The sequence below is a fragment of the Aotus nancymaae genome, unplaced genomic scaffold, assembly GCF_030222135.1.
Source record: "Aotus nancymaae isolate 86718 unplaced genomic scaffold, 86718_ANA_hifiasm-v0.15.2.pri h1tg000029l, whole genome shotgun sequence".
Taxonomy (NCBI): domain Eukaryota; kingdom Metazoa; phylum Chordata; class Mammalia; order Primates; family Aotidae; genus Aotus; species Aotus nancymaae.
In genome coordinates, this window is record NW_026988442.1 from 18,591,388 (window position 1) to 18,616,542 (window position 25,155).

The 25,155-nt window shown below is 50.2% G+C and overlaps 1 protein-coding gene across 1 annotated transcript in view; it reads left to right on the plus strand.

Annotated features, from left to right (window-relative positions):
- The window catches only part of PPP1R16B (protein phosphatase 1 regulatory subunit 16B), a 91,410-nt gene that overhangs the window by 49,513 nt on the left and 16,742 nt on the right, over positions 1–25,155 (plus strand). The window contains 4 exon segments of the mRNA XM_012455021.3: positions 8,731–8,801; positions 15,395–15,540; positions 20,888–20,991; positions 23,010–23,134. Coding sequence (XP_012310444.1) covers positions 8,731–8,801; positions 15,395–15,540; positions 20,888–20,991; positions 23,010–23,134 — 446 coding nt within the window.

A 25,155-nucleotide genomic window follows, 5' to 3' on the forward strand; every position in this document is an offset into this window, starting at 1 on the left:
TTTTGCTCTTGTTGCCCAGGCTGAAGTACAATGGCACGATCTCGGTTCGCCGCAGCCTCCGCCTCCTGGGTTCAAGCGATTCTCCTGCCTCAGTCTTCTGAGTAGCTGGGATTACAGGTGCCTGCCACCACTCCTGGCTAATTTTTTTGTACTTTGAGTAGAGATGGGGTTTTGCCATGTTGGCTAGGCTGGTCTTGAACTCCCCATCTCAGGTGATCCACCCACCTTGGCCTCCCAAAGTGCTGGGATTACAGGCATAAGTCACCGCGCCAGCCTGTTTAACTTTTTGAGGAACTGTCAGTCTGTTTTCCATAGTGCTACACCATCTTACATTCCCACCAGCAGGGCCCGAGGGCTCTGACTTCCATGCGTTTTCACACAGTTGTCCAACTCCTCCTCTGCTTGAATGGGCCAAGAGTGATACTATCTATCTGGGGAAGAGCAAGGGGCTGGTGCCTGGGGCCTGAGGTTTGGTCCTGGGGAGGTGACTTTGAGGGAAGCCCATGTCTTTCTGGTCCACCAGGGTGAGTCATCACCCAGAATCCTGGGGAAACTGTCTGGCAGAGGGGTGGGCTGCACCAGTCACTGCAGAAGCCACCATGCGAGTTGACTGAGTCTCCACCCTCAGCCCCAGGCGGCTGGGCTTCCCTGGGAGCAACTATTTCTGGCTATTTCTGCTCCAGGGAGGAGCAGCGGTGGGTGGAAAGGTTGCAATTGCTCAGTGGGGTGATTTGGAAGCGCAGTGCGCTGGGGGCACAGGACAGCTTTGACTTGGGAGGAGAACAGAGGCGCTGCTCTGAGAGTGCTGGCCCTTTGGCGTTATCATAGCCAAGGCCTGGGCTCACAGCAGTCCTGACAGCACCTTGAAGAGCGGGAAATAAGTCAATGTGAATTGGGCTTCTCGTACAGGAGGTACAGCCCAGTGGGCGGGGTGCGGCCACATGAGCCAGGGTGCTTGGAAGCAGGGGGAGGCTGGGGTCTACCTGCACTGGAGATGCAGCAGGAAGACAGACAGAGGTGGTGATGGAGCTCAGGCTCACAGCTGTCATTTATTAACTGTGGGACCCCAGGCTCAGTGTTAACTTCTGTGCCTCAGTGACTTCATTTGCAAATATAGCAACTGCAAAGGCTGTAGCAATGCCTGTTGGCAGCTTCTTTATCACGTGATGTTCATTGCTGACCTTTATTGGCAATGATCTTGACCTTTCTTTTAGCTTTTTGCCATCCCTGTGGGCTCTCTTCATGCTAACATCTGTGTCCACCCTGTGCGTCTCTTTGCTGCATATGTTTCCTTCCCTGGGTCCTTGTTTGCTACCATTTTAGCAAAGTGGTTAGAGGTTCACTCTTTGGAGCTGGCTGGGCCTGGCTTAAAAATCCCAGCTCTGCCATTCCCAGCCAGGTGCCCTTGGGCAAATCATTTCATGTATTCAAACCTGAGCCTCAGTTTTCCCATCTGTAAATTGGAGCAATAATCATAGGGAGTTATTTAATAACAGCAGGATTATTGTAACTGGATTATGAGGACTAATTAACTTGATGGATATGAAGGGTGCCTGACACACAGTTAGTGCGGGGCTGTAGAAAGAGCAAGGGTACAGGGCACAAGAGTGGGGTCCCAGACAGAGGGACATGCTGAGTTCCCTGTATCCAGCCTGGAGAGGGGACAGTGTTGGGTAGGGCTGAAGGACTCCTGTGGTCAGCCTCCAGGTCTGGCTGTGTTGATGAGGGAGGCTCAAGGAAGGGTGTCTGCTCACTCATTTTTTAACATTTTTTAAGTTTTTTTTTTAAGAGACAGTATCCTGCTCTGTCATCCAGGCTGGAGTGCAGTGGTGTGATCACAGCTCACTGCAGCCTCAAACTCCTGGCCTCAAATGATCCTATGGCCTCTATCTCCCAAAGCATTGGGATTATAGGTGTGAGCCACCACACCTGGCCTCACTCAATTTCATACAAAAGTCACAATCATTGCTTGTCATTCCTGAGTCATACTTCTGCGGGTGCCCCATGTCTACAGAACTACACCAAGAAATAGTTTCATGGCCTTAGGAACAGGTAACTCCATGGGCAACAAAGTAAGTGCTGCTGTGAAGGACAAAAGCAGAAATGCAGGGTAGTATGGAGAGATTAGATAGGGAAGCTCAATGGAGATTGGGGCAATCAGGGAAGGCCTCCCAGAGGAGGTGACATTTCGGCTAAAATCTGAAGGATGAAGAAGAGTTTGCTGGCCCAAAAGTGGGAAGAAAGAGGGCTCCAGGCATAGGAAACAGTGTGTGTAAAGGCCTGGAACATCAGAGCTTGGTTTGTGTTGTTCTGTTTTGTTTTAGGAAATGAGAGGCCCATGTGGCTGAACCAGTGAGGGATTCAGGGAGGGATTTCCAGGTGAGGCGGGTGTGGAGTGGGCAGGGACCATGCAGTGCCTTGGAGGCAGTGGGAGGATGAGGCCTCATTGCTGGGCACTGGGCAGGAAAGGGAGGAAGGGAGATAGGAGGGCAGGGCTTGGTGAATGGGTACCCCATGTGCCCCCATGAACATGACAGTGCAAGTCACATGGTCAGGTGTCAGCAGCTCAGCCCCAGGGCACCCCCCGCTCCAGGGAGATGCAGATTGCGCAGGGTCCACATCCGCTGGGCAGACACCTCTGCCTGGCTCTCCCCATTTCCCCAGAGGAGGAGCAGGAGCCATGCCTATGGTCGCATGTCACTGACCATCTCGAGGTCAGGAAGATGCTCTGTGAGACGAGTGGGTCAGATGCCAAAGAAAACACAAGCTTGATGTCTCCCTGCAAAGGCAGCCGCCACCAGCTTCCTGCTGAGATGGGCCAGCTCAGCCTCACTTGCTGCAGCTGGAGATGGAGAGGACCAGATGGCCCTGTTTGGCCCAGATTCCAGCCAGATTGCCAGGGAGGTGTGGGCGGAGCGGCGGGGTCGGCGCCAGGAGCAGGGATACGTGAGAGAGGAGGGCGGGAGCCACCTCTTTGCTGTCTCAGTAGGGTCCTGCCTGTGTAGGGGGTGGTGGGGCACCAACTGTGGCCTTACAGTGGTCTGTCAACCAGTATCTGCTCAGAGCTCCCTGGAGGGAGATTGCCTCTTTTACCACCAGCTCTAAAGCTCTTGAGCGATGCAGGATGTTGATGGTTGTATTCCCAGCAGCCAGCACAGGATGGAACACAAGCAAAAGCTCACTGGTTGATTTTGATTTTTATTTCTTAAATAAATGCTAACAGTAGCCAGAGCCTTATCTTCTTTAACCCCACAGCAATGCCATGAGGGAACACTGTTGTGATCCCCATTTTGCAGATGAGGACATGGAGGCAGAGAGGGGGAAAACTTGCCCATAGCAGCAGCTAAGCAAATGCATGAGAATAAATGCGTGACTCCAAAAACTGATAGCCAAGCCTGGGACTTAGGGCTTTGTGGGCAGGGAGCCACCCTGAGTGTGGGCAACTGAGAGAAGGCATGGACCCTCCTGGAAGAAGGGAAGAAGCATGCCTTTCTTGTCTGTGCTCCCTGAGCTCCAGGCAACACCTTAGACCCAAGCCAGGTTCCTCCATTGTTCCAGGTGTTCAGAGAGCAAGAGATGAGCCCGGAGAGGTAGGAGACAGGCCCCCTGGGCATGGCTGAGCAGGCTGCACACTGCATAATTCCAGGGCACTCTATTCACATAAACTATGATGAGAACAGTGCAAGGTACTGTTATGCAAGCGTATTTGCATATTGCCTTGGAATTATGCAAGGCAGTAGCTCTGTAGGCGGGACCACGCCATACAGGACTTTGAAGACCAGGGGTCTGCAAACTTTTTCTGCAAAGGGCCAGATAGCAAATATCACAGGCCATGTGTGCCATGCAGTCTCTGTTGTACCTATCCAAATCTGCTGTTGTAGAGTGAGAGCAGTCGTAGGTGATCTGTAAATGAATGAGTGTGGATGTGTTCCAATAAAACTTTTCTTACAGAAACAGCCTGCCTGCCAGATTTGGCCCACAGGCCATAGTTTGCCAATCCCAGTGAAGGTCATGGAAGGATTCTGAACTTCATCCCAAGAGCAACGTGGAGGCTGGATGTGGTTGTGTGTGTGCCTAGAGTCTCAACTACTCAGAAGGCCGAGGTGGGAGGATTATTTGAACCCAAGAGTTTGAGGCCAACCTAGGCAACATAGTGAGGCCCTGTCTTAAAAATAGAAGAAGGCTGGGCGTGGTGGCTTATGTGTGAAATCCCAGTACTTTGGGAGGCTGAGATGGGAGGATTGCTTGAGGCCAGGAGTTTGAGACCCGCTTGGTCAACATAGCAAGACCCCATCTCTATATTAAAAAAAAAATTATAGGAAGAAGAAGAAAAGAGCAAAGTGGAGCCATGAGAAGCTTTGAAGCAGGGAGTCAGGGGAGGCAGGTTTACATTTTAAATGGCCCTGAAAGAGCTAATCCCTTAGCAGGGCACCCCGTTTCTTCTGTTCCATTTGTGGATCCTTGAACTCATTTGTCTTCAAGAAGAGGCTTGGCTTGGGACTGCAGGGCCTCTGATACGTAGACAGTTTCAGAAGCAGGGGTCACTGCAGTCCATTTCCCATTACCCTCTTCCCCAAATCAGCTCTCAGCACAGGTCTGGACATGACAGAAACCAGAAATGCTGGTTCCTATTCCTGGCCTTAGGGCACAGTGTTACGGTCCACTGGCCACCAGCCTGGGCTTTGAAATCAAAGAGGTCTGGTATCAAATCCCTGCTCCTTAATTTGGCCATGTATGACCAAACTACACCTTCCTGACCCTCTATCTCTTCTTCTGCATAAGGGGAATAATTATAGATGTGAACTCATGAAAGAAAGTGGTTCTGAATTGACCTAGGTGCAAATGATAGACTTGGTAAGAAAACATTATTTTTATTTATTTATTTATTTAGAGATAGAGTCTTGCTCTGTCACCCAGGCTGGAGTGCAATGGTGCAATCTCAGCTCACTGCAATTTCCGCCTCCTGGATTCAAGTGATTCTTCTGCCTCAGCCTCCTGAGTAGCTAAGATTACAGGCATGCGGCACCACACCTGGCTAATTTTTGTATTTTTTGCAGAGACAAGGTTTTGCCATGTTGGCCAGGTTGGTCTTGAGCTCAAGTGATCTATATGCCTTGGCCTGCCAAAGTGCTGGGATTACAGGCGTGAGCCACTGTGCCTGGCCAGAAAATATTATTAATATAAGAATCATTTTCTTTCTGAACTCCAGAGGCAGGAAGCCTGGTTGTGCACTGGGTGGCGAGGACTTTGCTCCGGTGACTAGATACAGAGCCAGGCCTTGGGCTCCCGGCTACATTGGAAGTAGCACTGCTGAGGCAGCCTCCGCTCATGAGTATTACAGGCTTCCTAGAAATGGGAATGATTTGTCCCACCTCTTGGGCTGAAAATAACTGCCCAACATCAGGGTAATTACATGGCTTGGATTCCTGTACAGCACAGAGAACATCCCAGTAATTACTGTGCACAAACACTGCTTTTGCCAGCTGATGCTTATTTCCTGCCTCAAAGAGTATCTCCTGGACAGGAAGCTTATTCTGCCACCCATCCCATGGGATTTGAACCCCTAGCTAATCTGAGCAGAACCATCCAGAATTCCATCCTAGTCAGGGACATAGTGGCCACTGCTCCTCTCCCAAAAGCCATCTGTCAGGCTCAGGACACCCCCACTCAGTCTTGAGCAGCCTGGGCCTTGGTGATCAGTGGCTTTGCCATAACCTCCTACATGGTCCCAAGGCTAACACCAGGCACTGGGTCTGGAGGAGACACCTGTGAGCAGAGAGCTGCCCGCTACAGACATGAGTGTCCGGAGTCAGCCCTTGAGGCCTGCTTTGCTCAGAGATGAAGAGGCTTTGCCCTTGGACTCAACTAGAGGGCTGCCAATTGGGTCAAGGTCCTGGAGGAGTTCTTGAGGACTTTACTGTGTACCAGGCTTTAGGGATACAGCCATAAGTACCAGATCACTGTCCTGTCCTCGTGGGGCTTAGTGTCCAATGGGCAGATAGACGCAAAGCCCATAATTAAATAGTTATGTAACTGTAGTTGTTAAAAGGGTGTAAATGAGATGTATAGGAGCTATGGGTATATATGACAGGAGTCTGGGGAGTTTCAGCTGAGACCTAAAGGATAAGGAGTGGGGCAGGTGCGGGAGTGCGTGTGTGTGTGTGTGTGTGTATGTGTGTGTGTTAGAGGTGCACGCATGGATGATGGTGGTTGGTTGGATGGGTGGATTGGTGGATGGATGGATAGCTACATTGATGGATGGATGATGGTAAGTGGATGGATGAATGGATGCTGGTGGATGGATGGATGAATGATTGAGTCTTCCAGGCAATGGGAACAGACTATGCAAAATCTCAGAGGCCGGAAGAAGCATTGTGACTCTGTAGCTGACAAAAGACTATTGTGCCAAGTGTCTGGAGTTTAAGAAATGAGAATGGAGAGGTAAGCAGGTAGGATGATTGTGCACAGCTGAGCAAGTTGGGTACTGGACAGATGCCAGTCTTATAAAACATGATGCAGATGGTGCCCCTAGAATTGTGCAAGCTGGAGGCCGGCAGGCAGGGCTCACATCATGCAAGAACTTGTATGCCATAGGAAGAGTTTTGGCCTTTACTCCCAGAGCAGTGGGGAGCCATGGAAGGATTTTAGCAACTTGTGATAGAGCTAACTTTCATTTATAATGCCCCAAAGCAGCACTGTCTGATAGAACTTTCCAAGAATATAAAAATGTTCTATTTCTACACTTTCCAATATGGTAGCCACCAATCACTTGAAACTGAGCACAGCATGCCTGAGAAAATGAATTTTGAATATTAATTCATTTAAGCAGACATAATAGCCAGATGTAGCTAGTGGCACCATGTTGGTCAGCACAGTGCCAAGGGATCTGGACCTTACTGGACAAGGGCTTGTCGTGCTTAACCCCTACCAGCTATGCATACTGGGCAGGTCTGCTAGAGATGCCACCTCTTGCTGGGTGGTGGCCGCAATCTCCCCTTCACACAGGGCCTCGGTATACACTGAAGCCTAGAGTGCAACTGGGGCTGTAGTTTGGGAGCTGGGCCTCATGAGGATGGAGCTGAGAGGGTTACGCCCACCCTATCCACTGCTCCTGAGCCCTTGAGGACTCCTCCCTTGCCTACCAGCGTCTTGTTTCCCTGGGGTTGGTGACTGGGCTTTTTGTCCTGCAGAATGAATAGGCTTCTCCCGACCCTGCCCAGCTCACTTCTAACTTGTTTCCCTATAGCAGAGGCAAATCAATGAGGAAACCACCTCAGCCCTGCCCTATGGCATGAACCGTAGTGTGGAGATAGTGTCCACGGTGGGCACTGGGTGGTGTGGGCTTTGGCTTCTGTTTCACAAGGTTTCTGGCAGGGGGTGGGAGGAGGCTCAGAGGGGTCAGCACCAGCCTACGTCTCCTATCTGCTGCGCCTGGGCCTCCATGCCTGGCTTCATCAGCATGATGGCACAAGGGCCACACACACGAGGCAGCCTGTGTATTCAAGTTCTTCCACTTTCCCCCACAAACAGCCACCCTCTGTTCACCCCTCTGGCCTAGACGTCTGCTTGCCCAGTAACTGCACAGTCTACCTTAGGGAAGCTGGATCGAGGGAGGATCCTGTTGAGGCCCTGCAAGCAGGCTCGGAGCCATTTGGACAGGACAGTAGAGGTGTGCCCTGGAAGGGGAACCAGGGGCTTGGGTGGACTCATCCCACTGGACCCCTGGACTCTTCATCCATGGGGAGAGGGAAAGCTGGAGAGCCTGAGATCACCCTGCTAAAGTAGAGGAGGGGTACAAGTTGCCAAGCCTGGGAAGGGGCCTGCAGGGCTCCTGGGTGAGCTCCTCTCTTCTCTCCCTTTGTTTGCACTTGAGTTCAGGGGAGAATTAGGGCCTGAATGGTGGCAGGCAGAGGAGGAAGAAGGAGGGTCACAGTGATAAGGGGAGGAGGCTTATCCTAAGCAAGAGGGATTCCAGGATTTCAATGCTGTTCACTCTGACCTCCCTGCCCACCCAGAATCCCTGAAACACACACACACACACACACACACACACACACAAACTAGACAAAAGTCTAGGGATTGGGGATGGTTAAAACCTCTACTACCCTCCTTCCCCAGGGCCCAGTAGGGTCAAAGAAGGGGCATTTGACACCCATAGGTGTAAAATCACCTGTTATGGGGAACCACAGTTTTAATAAAAATCATGACTGCTGCCAGAGCAGGAGTTCACCTTCAAACCACATGCTGAACCCCTGGCATGGCTCACCTCAAAGACCACTCACACTGCCACTGTGAGGAGGATGGACATCATCCCCATTTTACAGTTGGGAAAACTGAGGCACAGAGAAGGAAGTGTCTTGGCTGACGTTGCACAGCCAATGAGAATGGTGCCCAAATTTAAACCTCCAGAGTGTATGCTTTCAATGACTAGAATGTGCAACTCTGGACAACAATGTAAATCGCTTAGCTCAGTGCCTGGCATACAAGAAGTGCTCAATAATTGTTAGCTCTTATTATTGTTATCTATAATAAGACAGGCAGTGGGATCCACCTCTTGGAAATCCTGGACCAAAGACCTATGTTCTGGGCCTCAGTTGTCTCATCTGTAAACTGGGGAGGTGTTACTACTTTGCTCATGGGCCTGCAGGGAGAGTGGGTGTTATCTGGGCCCCTGCATGCCTGCACACCAGTGTGCAATGGGAAGCTCACTCCTGTACCCTCCTATTGCAGTACGCTACTTCCTGAAGAACAAGGTCAGCCCTGATTTGTGCAACGAGGACGGACTCACAGCCCTACACCAGGTAAGGCCGGGCTTGTTGGGGTTCTTGGGTTCCTTGCTCCTCACCTGGGTGGGTACCCCGTTTATCGGCAATTTCCTGCTCAGAACCCTCAGAGAAGAGGGACTGAGGGAGGGAGGAGGAGCCTGCAGATGGCCCATCTGAAAGGCTCTTGTCTACTTTGGAGACATGCGTGTCTGTTACAGCCACCCCACAGAGCCCTGTGTGTGCACAGACGCGCCTGCACATGCAGGCTCTGAGGACAGGGAGCCTTTGTTCACTGCATCCCTACTGCCCATCAAAGCAAGTGTGTTTGGAGCTTGACAGTGTACGAAGCACATTCACTCTCATCAGGAGATCCCATCCACCCTGGTGACAGAGGCAATTGGCGGGACTTAGGTGACCTGCCTAAGGTCACATGGTCTTGATCTATGGCCTTGAGCCATGTGCTATCATGACATGTCCTTTCCAAGGCAGAACGATGGGTCCAGCCCTTCCTGCTGGGGACAGCTGCTCTGCCTGTCACCTTTCACGTGGATGCTGCTACAGCCTTGTTACTGGTCCCCAGCATTCAGTCTGACTCTGCCATAATTCTCTCTCCACACAGCAGCCACGGGCATACTGAAGCCAAAGATCTTGTGTTACTCAAAGTTCTCTGGTGTCTTCCTATAACATGGGGGATAAAGAGCAATCTCTGCCATGGTGCACAAGGCCCCATGAGGCTGGGCCCCTGCCCAATCTTCTAAGCTTCCTGGCTCTCCGGGTTCCAGCCACCCAACTTCTCAGGTCCTTGTACCCACTGGGCTCCTTCCCACCACACTTCCTACAGCACTCGGTACTTTTGCCCATTGGCTCCCGTCCACAGCAAGAGTCTGGGAGCTGTGCTGTGATTGACATGACCTTTGTCTTCTGAAAGCCCCCTTCCTTTGTAATTAGTCATTTTAGCCCTTGATGTCCTCACTGGATGTTGACTTCTCCCCTACTCAAACCGAGCTGTCCGGTTTGGCACAGCCCATGCCTCTTGCTTGTGAGTGTGTTCTAGCGTCTTTCCCCATGCTGGCATACAGTAGGTGCTCAATATGTCCATGCTGAATTAATGCATGAACACACCAAAGCCTCCCGGTACCCAAGTTTCTTGATGGACTTGAGTGAGAGGCCAGGTAGCCAGAACCCTGAGCTGGGGAGGGCCTCTCCACCTGCATACAAGGGCAGGGGTGGGATGGACAGGGAGGGGCCATGCCCTGCCCACAGCCCCAGGGACAGGTCCCTGTGTGCCCTCTTGGCTATCTCTCATAGGGCCTCAGGCATCTACTCTCAGGCAGCTGCCTCAGTACCGCCACTCCATCTGCTCTTAGAAGCTCCTAGACTCCCAGCTTTATGAATTCTAGAGGGCCTGGGACTCCACCAGGGAGTGGAAAGCAGGTGGCTGCTGTAGCTTGCCCTGAAATGGAGACCCAAATGCCAATTCCTGAGGCTGGGCAACACCCACCAGCCATGGGCATGAGGATCAAATGCATGGGCTACTTCCTACCATCCTACCATGTGCCAGAAAGGTGAGGATGTAAGGACAGAGAATCAGACTTGTGACCTGGAGCTGTCATTCACTAGCTGTATGACTGTGGGCAAGTTACCTAAGCTCTCTGTGCCTCAGTTTCCTCATCTCTAAAAGAGGAATAACAAGTACCTGTCTCATTAGGTGGTTGTGAGGATTAAATGAACACATATAAAACCCCTTTAAGCAGCACTCAATACTGGATAAATAATAGTTATTATTATTAAAATGTATCATGTGACCACTTCTCTGCAAAGTACTTCACTTATATATTTCATTTTGATCCTCACAACAGACCTCAGAAATATTATCATCCCCAGGCCAGGTGCAGTGGCTCATGCCTGTAATCCCAGCACTTTGGGAGGCCGAGGAGGGTGAATCTCCTGAGGTCAGGAGTTCAAGACCAGCCTGGCCAACATGGTGAAACCCTGTCTCTACTAAAAATACAAAAATTAGCCAGGTGTGGTGGCGGGAGTCTGTAATCCCAGCTACTAGGAAGGCTGAGGTAGGGAGAAGTGCTTGAACCCGGGAGGCAGAAGTTGCAGTGAGCCAAGATTGCATCACTGCCCTCCAGCCTGGGCAACAGAGTGAGACTCCGTCACCAAAAAATAATAATAATAATAATTATCATCCCCATTTTACAACTCAGGACACTGAGGCAGCCTATTCAGTGGAACTTTCTACAATGATGGAAATGTCCTTTTTCCGCAGTGTACAGCACGAGAGCTACCAGCCACATGCGGATCTATAGCACTCAAAATGTAGCTGATGTGACTGAAGAAATAGATTTTGAATTTTATTTAATTTTATTGAATTTAAAGAAACAGTGGCTGTTGTATTATACTTAATAATATAATTAAGGGGAGGTGAAATCTCCATGCCAAGGTCAAATGGTGATTGAGTGTGGAAGCCAGGATTTGAAACAAGATAGTCTTCACTGCTTTGTGGACACCACAGCTACAACTCTCTGATCCCCAGATTCCGCCTCAAGTTGTCATCCTGCGGCAATGAACTCTCGAGTGGTGCTGTGTTTTTAGCTTGGGCTTCCCGCCACCTCACATAGTGCCTCAGCTTCTTCCGTGTCATGTTGCTTTCTTTCCTTTCCCTCCCCTCCCCTCCCGTCCCCTCCACTCCCCTCCCCTCCCGTCCCATCCCCTACCCTCTCATCCCCTCCCCTCCTGTCCCCTCCCCTCCCCTTCCCTCCCCTCCCCTCCTTTCCCCTCCCCTCCCATCCCCTCCTCTCCCCTCCCTTCTTCTTTTCTTTTCTTTTTTGAGACGGAGTCTTGCTCTGTTGCCCAGGCTGGAGTCCAATGATGCGATCTTGGCTCACTGTAAACTCTGCCTCCTGGGTTCAAGCGATTCACCTGCCTCAGCCTCCTGAGTAGCTGGGATTACAGGTGTGCGCCACCGTGCCCAGCTAATTTTTCTATTTTTAGTAGAGACGGGGGTTTCAGTATGTTGGCCAGGCTGGTCTTGAACTCCTGACCTTGTGATCCACCCACCTCGGCCTCCCAAAGTGCTAGGATTACAGGCCTGAGCCACCACGCCTGGCTGGTCACATTGCTTTCTCAGGACCAGTTTCTCCTGTGGGTTCCTGGCCCCTGGGGGATGCATGATCAGGGAGGTGGGAACTCGCCAGGCTCCAAATTTAGCTGCATGAAGCTCATGGCTGACCAGCTGAAACCCACACCCCATCCAAACCACCCCACTTGCCTTGGGCCCCATCTTGAGATCCCTTTCAGGGAAACATCACCCTCATCAGCCTGTGGGCTTCCATTCATTCTTTCAACAAATACCTATTGTGTGCCTACTCCATACCAGGTATCTGCTGGGGACAGGCCTCCAGAAGTAAGTTAGGCACAGTCCCTGCTCTCAGAGTCCAGAGTGTGCTGTGAACGCAGGCACATAAATAATAATAGAGGTAATGCAGTGTGGTCAGGCTCACACAGAGATAGGCAGGGGCTCAGTGGCAGCTTAAAGCTGGGAACCCATGACTTGACTCAAAGGGAAACTGAGAAAGGCTTCTAAGAGGAAGGGATATGTGAGCTGGATCTTAAAGGATGAGTAGGATCTTGCTAGATAGAAGTAAGGAAGAACATTCAAAGCCGAGGGAATAGCATGTGCAAAGCATTGAGACAGGGGCTCAGCATTTTAAGTTTGAAGTCTGGAGGGTTCCGTGTGGCACAGGGAGCCTCAGGAAGATGTGCAGCTGCGAGACTGAGAAGGTTTAGAACAGGGCCTTTGTTATTTTATTTTATTTTTTTGAGATGGAGTTTTGCTTTTGTTGCCCAGGCTGGAGCACAATGGTGCCATCTCAGCTCACTGTAACCTCCACTTCCCTGGTTCAAGCGATTCTCCTGTCTCAGCCTCCCAAGTAGCTGGGATTACAGGCACGCACCACCACGCCTGGCTGATTTTGTATTTTTAGTAAAGATGGGATTTTTCCACATTGGTCAGGCAGGTCTTGAACCCCTGACCCCAGGAGATCCTCCTGCCTCGGCCTCCCAAAATGCTGGGGTTACAGGTGGGAGCCACTGCACCCGGCTGAGAACAGGGCCTTTGGAGTCAGACTGCTTGGATTTCAATTCATCTCTTACTCCATGTGACCTTGTGCAATCAGGCCTCCTTGAGCCAGTTTCCCCATCTATAAAAGGGGCAATTCTCCTAGGCTTGTTTTGAGGATTAAATGAGGCAATGCATGGCCAAAGCTTAGCAAGCTGCTTGAGTCTTGTAAATCCTCAAAAAGCATTAGATATTGTTATTGACAGTGTGATGCAACACGTTATTATTACTGTTGTTGCCGGGGCTGTTGTTACTGCTGTTGTCACTGTTGCTCCAGTACAACAAAGGAGATGGGGGCACATTAAGAAGAGCGTCCCATGCCTGGCAAAGGAGTGTGGATTTTCTTCTCTGGGCAACAGGGAGCCCTCAGAGGATTGCAAAGGGAGAGCAACATGATTAGATTCATGGAGAAGCTCTCTCTGGCCAAGGGTGTTAGGAAGGGGAGAACAGGGAGGTAGAGAGAGATGATGAAACGTCCAGGGCAGAGGGTGGGGACAGTGATTTAGGAGACCTGCAGTTCATACCTGGTGAGGGATTGAAGGTGGGAAGGGAGGAGGTGGGAGGAGGCGGCCGACTGCCAGATACTGTTTCCCACCTCAACCACTGCAGAGGGGGAGGCCTGCCCACCCTCCCGACCTTCCCCCATCCCACCAACTCCATGTGTGCCCCCGCACCCAGCCCCAAACGCAGGCAGCCCTTACTTAGGCGGGGTCTCCCAGGTGTGGACTTGTCCAGCCCCTAGACATGTGTCTCACAAGACTCTGCCACTCTGGGTGCACAGTCCCTTCCTCTTTCAACCTGAGGCTTCCACTCCACCCTCTATGTTTCCTGCAGTCTACAGGAGTTGGATTTCTGCCCCTCTTGCCCCTGACCCCAGAGGCATCTCCCAATGATGGCCTGGAGACGCTCACCTTCCACTGAAGCCTCGCTTCGTTGCCTTTGGCGCCCTCTGCCGGCCGCGCCCTGCTGCTGCGCGGTTCTCTCGGCCACCTGAGGCAGCACCTACCCCGCTACAGGGTCACTTCTTTCCCTAGCTGTCCGGAGAGATGTTCTCAGACCTAGCCACCGCCTCACCTACCCCCACCCAGCAAAGACCGGCTGGCGCAGAAAGAACCTGGGTCTCTGGCGCCATCTGTGCCAACGGCTGCTCCTTTCCCACATGTCCTGGCGCTGAGCCCTGGCTTCCCTGGGGATAGGGGTGGGGCTGTGATGCCGTCTCATCCCACGCCTACACCCACGCCCACACCCACCTGGGGCCATGGGCTTCTGCAGCTGCTCCTGCTCCTTCTGCTGGCATCTGGACTCTCATCTCTATCCCTGTGGTCCCTTCTGGAGGCCAGACCACCATCATCTCTTAAATGGGTGACTTCAACACAGCTCCTCACTGTCCCCTCCTGACGTGCACACATGTGCGTGGGTGTGCCCGCACACACACAATCTGTTCTCCACGTGCAATCAGAGGAGCAGTTGTTTTTAAAAAGCGAGCCTGATCATGCTTCCCTTCTGAGTGTAATTCAGTGTCTCCCACTGCACTGAGGACCAAGCCCCAAGCCCTATCCAGATGGGCAGGGCTGAGCCTGTGAGCCCTGCCGTGTCCCCTGCTGGCTTCTGCAGAAGTCACCTCTAGGGAGGAGTTTCCATCTGCAGTCTGTAAAGTGGCTTCTTCTCTTTCTCCTCTCTTCTGGCCTCTCCCATCCCGGGACCTAGCTTGACACCCCTCTGTCTCCTTGGGATCTTTTCCTCCCTGTCCCTGGAGTCTGGGGACCACCTGTGTTGGAGCCCTGTGTTCTCTCTAGGAGGCTGCAGGCTGCTGACCCTTCCCCCTCACTGGGGCTGCCCCACGTGCAATCACTGCAGCAGAAAGGCAGGAACACAAACGTGGTGGTCTCCTCCTAGGGACTATTAGGACCCCCTAGCACTCACACGTGGAGCTGGATTCTTTCGGGGAGAGTCTTGGTTACTTGAAGGCTTCCCCAATATCTGAACTACTGGGTCAGAGGTTCCTAAGTCAGAGGTTTCAAGCTATGATCTTGAAACCACTCTGGAGGCTACTGCCAGGAAAGTACCCTCCAACACACACGCCTGCCTCAACCCAGGCAATCCTACTTGAATTGATTGGTCATCTAAGTGAGAATTCTCTGTACAATTTTGTTTGGAGAAAGCCTTCTGGGATTAAAAAAAAGTTTTAAAACTTCATTCAAAATTTTGTCCCATTTCACTGACACTTAGAAAGCACTTTATAGCTGACAGAGTGTTTTTTACCCATATATTTTTATCTTATATATTATTAACTTCATTTTTACTCACAAGGAAACTGAGGCCCAGAGAGGTTAAGTGGCTTGGCCAAGGTCAAGGGCAGTACTCACAGTGTGAGCATCATGGAGCTGGCTTCCAACTTAGGCTTCCGCAGTCCTCCTCACAGCCACTTTCGGGGAACCTGGCAGGTCCTGACCAGGGCCCAGGGCTTTGCCTGGAGCTGACTCTGCCTGTGTGTCCCTCCCAGTGCTGCATCGACAACTTTGAGGAAATTGTCAAGCTGCTCCTCTCCCATGGTGCCAACGTGAACGCCAAGGACAACGAGCTGTGGACACCCCTGCATGCTGCAGCCACCTGCGGCCACATCAACCTGGTGAAGATCCTCGTTCAGTAGTACGTGCTGCCCCTCACCCCACCCCAGAGTAGACTCCTCTCCACCTCTTGTCTTTTTCCAACTTCCTTCTTTCTCCCTCCCTCCATTTCTTCTTTCTTCCCTCCCTTCCTCCCTTCTTCCTCCCTCCTTCCCTCCCTTCTCCCCTCCCTCCCTTTCTTCTTTCATCTTTCCCTTCCTTCTTTCTTTCCGCCTTCCCTTTCTTTCTTCCCTCCATTCCTCCCTCCCCTCTTTCTTCCCTTCCTCACTTCCTTTGTTCTTTCTTTCCCCTTCCTTCTTTCTTCGCTCCCCCTTTCTTTTCTTTCTTCCCTCCTTTCCTCCCTTTTTTCTTTCCTCCCTTCCTCCTTTCCTTCTTTCTTCCCTCCCTTCTTTCCTTTTCTCTTCTTTCTCTTCCTCCCTTTCTTTCCCTCCCTGCTCCCTCCCCTCTCCCTCCCTCCTTTCCTTCTTTCTTCCCTTCATCCTCCCTCCCTTTCTTTCGCTCCCTCCTTCCTCCCTTTCTTTTCCTCCCTCCCTCCCTCCCTCCTTTCCTTCTTTCTTCCCTTCATCCTCCCTCCCTTTCTTTCCCTCCCTCCCTCCCTCCCCTCTCCCTCCCTGCCTCCCTCCCCTCTCCCTCCCTCCTTTCCTACTTTTCTGCTTTTCCTCCTTCTGCTCTCTTCCCTTTTTTCTCTCTCTCTGTCACTCTCAGTCTCTCTTGGTGCTTGTCACTTTCTTTCTCCCCACATCCTCTCTTGATCTCTCTTTCTCTCTGTTTCTACCTCTCGCCCTCTCCTCCCCTCAATTCCCCTTGACTCTCTCCATCTCTGTGTGCCTGGCTTTTCTTTTTCCATCTTTGTCTCTCCTTTACTCTTGGGCTCTCTGTATTTTCCACTATCTCTATTTTCTCTCTTCTCCCTTCATTCTCTTTCCCCCCAATTTTTTTTTTTTTTTTTTTTTTGAGACGGAGTCTCACTCTGTCACTTAGGCTGGAGTGCAGTGGCACAACATAGGCTCGCTGCAACCTCTGCCTCCTGGGTTCAAGAGATTCTCTTGCCTCAGCCTCCCGAGTAGCTGGTATTACAGGCATGCACCACCACGCCTGGCTAATTTTTGTATTTTTTAGTAGAGACGGAGTTTTACCATATTGGACAGGCTGATCTCGAACTCCTGACCTCTTGATCCACGTGCCTCAGCCTCCCAACTCCCAATTTTTTATAGTGATAAAATACATATAAAATACCATCTTACCCATTTTAAGTGTGCAGGTTAGTGGTAGTAAGTACATTTGTATTATTGTGCAGCCATCACCACCCTCCATCTTCAGAATGACTTTCATCTTGCAAAACTGAAACTCTGTACCCATTAAACGGTAATTCCCATTCCCTGCCCACCCCTGGCTCCTGGAGACCACCATTCTACTTTCTGGCTCATGAATTTGACTACTGGAAGCACTTTATACAAGTGGATTCGGCCGGGCGCAGTGGCTCATGCTTGCAATCCCAGCACTTTGGGAGGCCAAGGCAGGTGGATCACCTGAGGTCAGGAGTTCGAGACCAGCCTGACTAGCCTGGCGAAACCCTGTCTCTACTAAAAACACAAAAATTAGCTGAGTGTGGTGGTGGGTGCGTATAATCCCAGTTACTCTGTAGGCTGACGTGGGAGAATCGCTTGAGCCCAGGAGATTGAGGTTGCAGTGAACCGAGATTGTACCACTGCACTCCAGCCTGGGTGACAGAGCAAGACTCTGTCTCAAAAAAAAAAAGAAGTGGATTCATACAGTGTTTGTCTTTTTTTGACTGGCATATTTCACTTAGCGTAATGTCCTCAAGGTTCATCTATGTTGTAGTATGTGTCAGAGTTTCCTTCCTTTTTAAGGCTGAATGTATTCCGTTGTATGTCTAGACCACGTTTTGCTTATGCATCCATTGGCTGGACACTTGACTTGCCTCCGTATTTTACCTATTGTGAATCATGCTGTGAGGAACATGAAACCCTTTCAATTCCTTTTGGTTATATACCCAGAAGTGGAATTGCTGGATTGTATGGTAATGCTATTTTTAATTTTTTAAGGAAGTGCTATACGCTTTGCCACAACATTTTACATTCCCAGCAACAGTACACAAGGGTTCTGGTTTCTCCACGTCCTCGCCAACACTTGTTATTTTCTGCTTTTGCTTTTTTGTTAGTAGCCGTACTAGTAGGTGTGAGGTGGTCTCTCGCTGTGGTTTTGATTTGCATTTTTCTAATGATGAGTGATGTTGAGCATCTTTTTATGTGCCCGTTGTCCATATGTATATCTTCTTTGGAGAAATGTCTATTCAAGTCCTGTGTCCATGTTTGAATTGGGTTGGGTTTTTGTCATTGAATTTTAGGATTTCTCTCTGTATTCTGCATATGAATCCCTTATTGGATGGATGTAATGTTTTCTCCTTTTCTATGGATTATCTTTTTAACCCTGTTGGTTGTGGCCTTTGCTGCACACCATTTAATTTTCACAAAGTCCAATTTATCTACTTTTTCTTTTGTTGGCTGTGCCATTGATGTCACATCCAAGAAATCACCGCCACATCCAGTGTCATGGAGCTTTTGTTCTGTGTTTTCTCCTTAGAGTTTTATCTTTTTAGCTCTTTCATTTAGGTTGTGGATCCAGTTTGAATTAAATCTTATATATGGTGTTGGGTAAGGATCTAACTTCATTTTTTTACATGCGGATATCCAATTTTTCTACATGATCTGTTGGAAAGATGGTTGGTCTTTTCTCCATTGAATGACCTTGGTACCCTGTCTATTTTTTTTTATTATTGGCACCCTGTCTATTTTTAAAAATTAATTATTTATTTATTTATTTAGAGACGGAGTCTTGCTCTGCCACCAGGCTGGAGTGTAGTGGTACGGTCTCGGCTCACTGCAACCTCTGCCTCCTGGCTTCAAGCGATTCTCCTGCCTCAGCCTCCCAAGTAACTGGGACTACAGGCACGCACCACCACGCCCAGCTAATTTTTGTATTTTTAGTAGAGACAGTTTCATCAAGTTGGTCAGGATGGTCTTGATCTCTCGACCATGTGATCCACCTACCTTGGCCTCCCAAAGTGCTGGTATTACAGGCGTGAGCCACTGCACCCAGCCCACTGTTCTATTTTATTGGTCGATATATCTGTCCTTATGGCAGTCCCACACCGTTTTGATGCTATACTTTTGGAGTTCGTTTTGAAATCAGGAAGTGTGAGACTGCCAGGTTTGTTATTCTTTTTCATAGTTGTGTTGGCTATTCAGGTTCCTTGAGATTTCCTATGAATTTTAGAATAAGTTATTCTAGTCTGCCAAAAACATCTCTGGAGAGCCAGGTGTGGTGGCTCACACCTGTAATCCCAGCACTTTGGGAGGCTGAGGTCGGCGGATCACTTGAGGTCAGGAGTTTGAGACCAGCATAGTTAACATGGTAAAACCCTGTCTCTACTAAAAATACAAAAATTAGCCGGGCATGTTGGTGCATGCCTGTAATCCCAGCTACTCAGGAGACTGAGGCAAGAGAATTGCTTAAACCTAGGAGGTGGAGGTTGCAGTGAGCTGAGATTGAGCCACTGCGTACCAGCCTGGGTGATGGAGCAAGATCCTGTCTCAAAAACAACAATAACAACAAAAATCATTGTGATTTTTAAAAGTAATTGCAAGAACTACAGTTACTTTTGCACCAACATAAATAATAACTGGTATCACCCAGAGCTGGCACTGGGCACATAGGGATGCAGAAGTCCTGGGGAGTCAGGGAGAAAGCCAGGGGGTTTAAGTACCAGAGTTGAGACGGAGCCAGACCAAGAGCGTCTGAGGGCAGGGAGTCGGAGAGAGTGGCTGAGGGCAGGTGACCTTTTGCACAGGTCTTGGTAGAGTAGCAGGAGCCCATTGGTGGCTCCCAGCGGGGATGGAGATGAGAGTACTACTGCCCCACCTGCATGAACTTGCTCCGGGGTGTACAGAGCTCAGAGAGGCCACAGTGAAGGGCTGTGAGACCAAAGGACTGGATGGTGGCCCATGCCTACATCTCTGATGGGAGCCTGAGTATGATGAAGTCTGCTGGGAGCATCAGGTAGCCACAGCCTGATCAGTGACGGTGCCAAGAGGACAAGGAAAGTGGTGTCAGCCTGGGTCAGTGGGTCCCAAAGCTTATGGGTATTACAGTCACCTGGGGCATGGGCTTAAAATACAGATTCCTGTGCCCTACCCCAAGGACTCTTTCAGGAGGGCTGGAGTGAAGCCCACCCAAGATGCTGCATTTTATTCCCATGGTCCCCAGGTAATTCTGCCATAGGGCATCCGGGGCCATTCTTGGGAGCCACTGGCCCAAAGGTCAAATGCCACCAGAGAGTCCCAAGTCTCTGCTCTACCTCTGTCCTATTCAGCCTTTTGGGCAAGGACTTGGAGGTGCTGGCATATAACTGAGGATGTTTCTGCATATGGGCAAAGAATGAAATAGAACATGGAGAAGTAAAAAGAGTTGATATGAGAGACCTGGGCTTGAGTCTGGACTCTACTGTATCCAAGCTGTGTGACCTTAGACAAGTGACTGAACATGGTTTGTGGGTTTGTTTTTTTTTTTTTTTTTTTTTTTGAGACTGAGTCTTGCTCTATCACCCAGACTGGAGTGCAGTGGCGTGATCTCAGCTCACTGCAACCTTCACCTCCCAAGTTCAAGTGATTCTCATGCCTCAGCCTCCCATGTAGCTGGGATTACAGGTGCCTGCCATCACACCTGGCTAATTTTTTGTATTTTTAGTAGAGACAGGGTTTCACCATATTGGTCAGGCTGGTTTCGAACTCCTGACATCAGGTGATCTGCCAACCTCGGCCTCTCAAAGTGCTGGGATTACAGGTGTAAGCCACTGCGCCCAGCCATGTCTGAGCCTTTGTTTCCCCTTGCATGAGATGGGATCACCAGTATTAACCTGAGTATTATGAGGGTTAAATAAAAGGATGCCTGCAAAAGGATCTTAGATCAGGCTTGGCTCTAAGCAGGTGCCTGGTAAGTTGTGCTGCTGCCATTAATGTGATTTTTATCATTTTCACCAGGGAGGATTTATATCTGTCCCTAAGTCCCTGCCTGCTGGTTCAACAGGGTGAAAGACTTAGGGACATCCCCTAGGATAGCTGTCCTGGGACTTTGGTCCCTTCCCACCTGGGGCCCTGGGATCCTGAGCTGCCATGCTCTTGGGCTGTGTGTCGGGCAGATCCAAGCATCACCTTCCCAGGGTACATCATGGTCGGGTTTTGAGTGCCGGGGTGTACAGTAGGATTGCAGGTGAGAGGCCAGAGGGCAGAGGCAGCCAGACCAACCCTAGCCACACCTACCTGGCCCTCACCCTGTCTCTTTCTCTGCAGTGGGGCCGACTTGCTTGCTGTCAACTCAGATGGGAACATGCCATACGACCTCTGCGAGGATGAACCCACCCTGGATGTCATCGAGACCTGCATGGCATACCAGGGTAAGGGAGGGCAGCCTGCTATGAAGTGAGAACATCACAGAGTTGTGGGGAGCAGCCCTTAAATCAATGTAGGTGAACAGATTAGCTCTGCATTGGCCTGCCTTGTGTGCCACACTCGGTGATTAGGATGGGTCTTCATTAGTATCCTTATCTGTGTGATTATTAAGGATTAGTGTCCTTATTAGAATTATTAAGGATTAATATCCTTAATCATGTGATTAGAGCAGGACATGAGAGGACCCTGGAAAACGTGCTGCACAGAAGGGAGGTATTGATCTCATCCATGCCCACACACGTGGGTGGCCGCAGCTGGCCTTGTCTCCTCTTCGTCAGCTGTGACAATTTGATTCAATAAATGTTCACCGTAAAGATATATCCCCATGTGGGAAAATAATAAAGTCAAGAGCGCTGGCGGGTGCCTGCTCTGTGCCAGGCACCATGCTGGCTGCCAGGGGCCCAGATAAACAAGAAGTGGGCTGTTCTTAACTCACAAATGAAGTTCAGAGAGGAAACAAATGCAGCAATGAGAGACCTGTGTGCCCCAGCACCCCACAGACGGGCCTCTGAAGCACCACCTCCTTGGAAATGTGTCACACTCCCAGACCCTCAGCTGCAGCTGCCCTTCTGTCCCCCACAGAGCTGCAGTATCCGTGATTGAATCTCCTGTTCCCTGCACCCAGCTCTTCCTATTCATCTCCTGCAGAGGTTCTTAACCATTTTTGTGCCAATCTGGTGACTCTGTGGACCTCTTCTCAGTATGATGTTTCTATGTTTTTGAGATGGAGTCTTGCTCTGTCACCCAGGCTGGAGTGCAGTGGCCTGATCTCGGCTCACCGCAACCTCCACCTCCCAGGTTCAAGTGATTCTCCTGCCTCAGCCTCCCAAGTAGCTGGGATTACAGGTGCATGCCATCATGCCCAGCCAATTTTTGTATTTTTAGAAGAGACAGGGTTTCACCATGTTGGCCAGGCTGGTCTCAAACTCCTGACCTCAGGTGATCTGCCTGCCTTGGCTTCCCAAAGTGCTGGGATTATAGGCATGAGCCCCCATGCCTGGCCAGAATAATGTTTTTAAATGCAGTTATAACATTATAGAATTATAAAGGAAGCTAATTATATTAAAGGATAGCTACCAAAATATTTTTCAGTGCATTAAATAGAAACTTCATTAATTCATTAAACAATAAGATAACAGATATGAAAATAGCTATAGTATCTGTTAGTGACAAAGTCACAGGCGCTGCTAACACTACTGTGGGTTTTGCTTATATTCTAATATTAGGGAATGCTAAATTTCATTTAAACCTTAGTCAAAATAAATGTGTGGTTTTATTTCCTCCCTTTGTAGACTTCTCCTGAATTCGACTGAAGAGTGCTTGGTCTAATGGATCTTTTTACAGAGCATATCATCCTCTTCTTAAATACCATTAGTAGCTGTCAGTAATACACTTTTAAGACAGCGATGGGATTTGGGTTATACAATGTGTCTCTGGGCTCCTACCTCAATTGACTCAGCTCTCCACTTGAAAGTAATATATTCATTCATTCAGTCCTTCTGCAACTAAAATTGATTGAACATTGTGCCAGGTGCTACAGACACAATCGTGGTTAAGACGAAGGAAACTAACAGAGACCCTGGTCAGATAGGGCGGTCAGCGGAGGCCAGTTTGGGAGTTGATCTAGTCCAGGTCTGAAAGAATGAGACAGAGGCAGCCATCTGAGCATTTGGAGGTGTGTAGGTGGATGGTAGGGACTTCCAGGTAGAAGAATAGCATGTGCAAAGCAACTGACATGAATACAGTGCCTAGTGGGTGCCAGGCAGGAATGCCATGGCTTTGTGGGCCAATGCATGGTGTCTGTGTCCATCAAGCCTGAGGACAATGATCTTTGGGCATGTCTGCATGCCCCTTGACTGGCCTACCCTAGGGAACAAGAGCCATGCCTCCCTCGCCTGCCCTTCCCTCCCCTCAGGGTCCTAGGCCTGAGGGTGCTATATAAATCCCCTCTTTGCCACTGCAGGCATCACCCAAGAGAAAATCAATGAGATGCGGGCAGCTCCTGAGCAGCAGATGATTGCGGACATCCACTGCATGATCGCAGCGGGCCAGGACCTTGACTGGATAGATGCCCAGGGTGCCACACTGGTAAGGAGATGGGCCAGTACCAAAACCAAGACTAACTAGGACCAAAGTGGGCCAGCACCTGGTGGGGACCAACCCTGTACCCCTGGGGCCTGTCTACGACCTTGGACCTCCTCAAGAATCCTTTGGGGCCAGGATTGCCCCTGGATAGGGAGGGTCAGCAGAGCAGGGCTCAGCCTCTTTGAAAACCTGGCCTCTCTCTGGGCTGGGTTTGGTGTCTCACACCTGTAGTCCCAGCTACTTGGGAGGTTGAGGTGGGAGGATCACTTGAGCCCAGGAGTTTGAGTTTGAGCTTGAGCTGTGATTGCACCAATGCACTCTAGCCTGAGTGACAGAGCAAGACTTTGTCTTTAATAAACAAACAAACAAGAAAGAATCCTGCCACTCTCAAATGGGGCTTGGAGTTAGGAGCCTGGGTGGGAGGCTGGGCTCCCGCCTGTTCACCACCTGCTCTGTCTCCAAGATCCTCCTTCACCCCAGGCTTCAGGTGTCCATCTTGAGCTCCTTATTTCCTTCTCCTTTAGTGATGCCCTTCATTAAGGACTAGTGTCACCATTCACCCACTCACCTGTGCTTTCTTGCTTTGCACTGTTGATTCCCCTGCCTTAGTGTCTCCTCTCCCACCCTAACACCCCACTGCCTTGCCTCATCAGCTCCCCTGATATTACTGCAACAGCCTCTCCTCTGGGTTCCCTGACTTCAGAGTCTGCCCACCACTCCCAGTCATTCACTTATCTATTGGTCCATCCATCCATCCATCCATCCATCCAACCATCCATCCATCCAGTCAACACACAGTTATGAGCACCTCCTCTGTGCCACATGCTTTACTAGACCTGGAGATAGAGAACAATGGGACCTTCTTCTGTCTCAAATCTGCCTGGTTAACTCCACCCATCCTTGCAGCTCAAGTGTCAGTGACTTTGGAAAACCTCTCCGGCCACTCCTCATAGGCTCTCAGAGCACACTGCAGCCTAATATTCAGGAGGTCTGCTTCTGCAGCCTCTAAATCAAAATTCAGAGCATGGCTATGGCAGCCCGCCTCTCTGATGGGGGTGAGGGATGCCCTATCCTAGGCTTAGGTTCCATGCTGGTCATAAGCACTCAACAGTCTCGGAATCTCCAGCTCACTAGATAGGGCTCAGCAGTACCATCTGTCCTCACTCCCCGCTCAGACCTGACCTGGCAACCCAGGTGTGATAAGTGGGCTTCTCCCACCTGCTTCCTGAGCTCTCACATCTGTTTTGTGCCCATTTCTATTACTTGGGTCCCTGCTTGGATCACCTGCTTAGCCTAGCACTCAAGAATGAGGCCAGGTAGGATGACTGAATATTTCTGTCTGAAGTCAAGGCCAGGCTGCACTAGGGCGTTACCCACCCTCATTGCAGCTCCACTGGGGCTGTCACTGGGTCCTCTAGACACAGGGATCTTCTCTTCCTGGGCTGGGGTTGGCCTCAGGGTGGCTCCGCCCCCATGGGCCAGGCACATACTGAGTCTCAGGTCTTCCCAGTAAACTGGAGATCATAGTGTCTTTCTCACAGTGTTGCTGGGAGCATTAATGATATTCTGCATGAAAGTGCTTAGCAGAGTCTGTAAATTCTCAGTAGTTGTTAGCAATGACTGTTATTTTTACTAGCAATGCCGCTCTTCCACTCATACCTTTTCATTTCCAGCTAAGTAGTGAGGTTTGTAATGTCTGACTGGCCAGCAGGTGTCATTCTCTACAACTGGCAAACATCAACATTTATACATCAGAAAATTATGCTAATTTTCACATCATACCCTGGATTTTTCAAGTTGGAAAAAAAAAAAAAGCCTCCACTTATCAGGGCTTCAAGCAACCTTCTCCCAGGATGAGGTGGCATCTGACCATCGGAGCTGTGTTTGGAAGGATCACTTCCTGAGGCCATGCCTTCTTTGTCCCACTGATTCTCCAGCCCCAGACCTCAGCCCCGCTAGAGTTCTGTGGCTTCCTCCCAGCCAGTCTTCTGCTGGCCATCTTGGACTCTCACCTCTATCTCTCA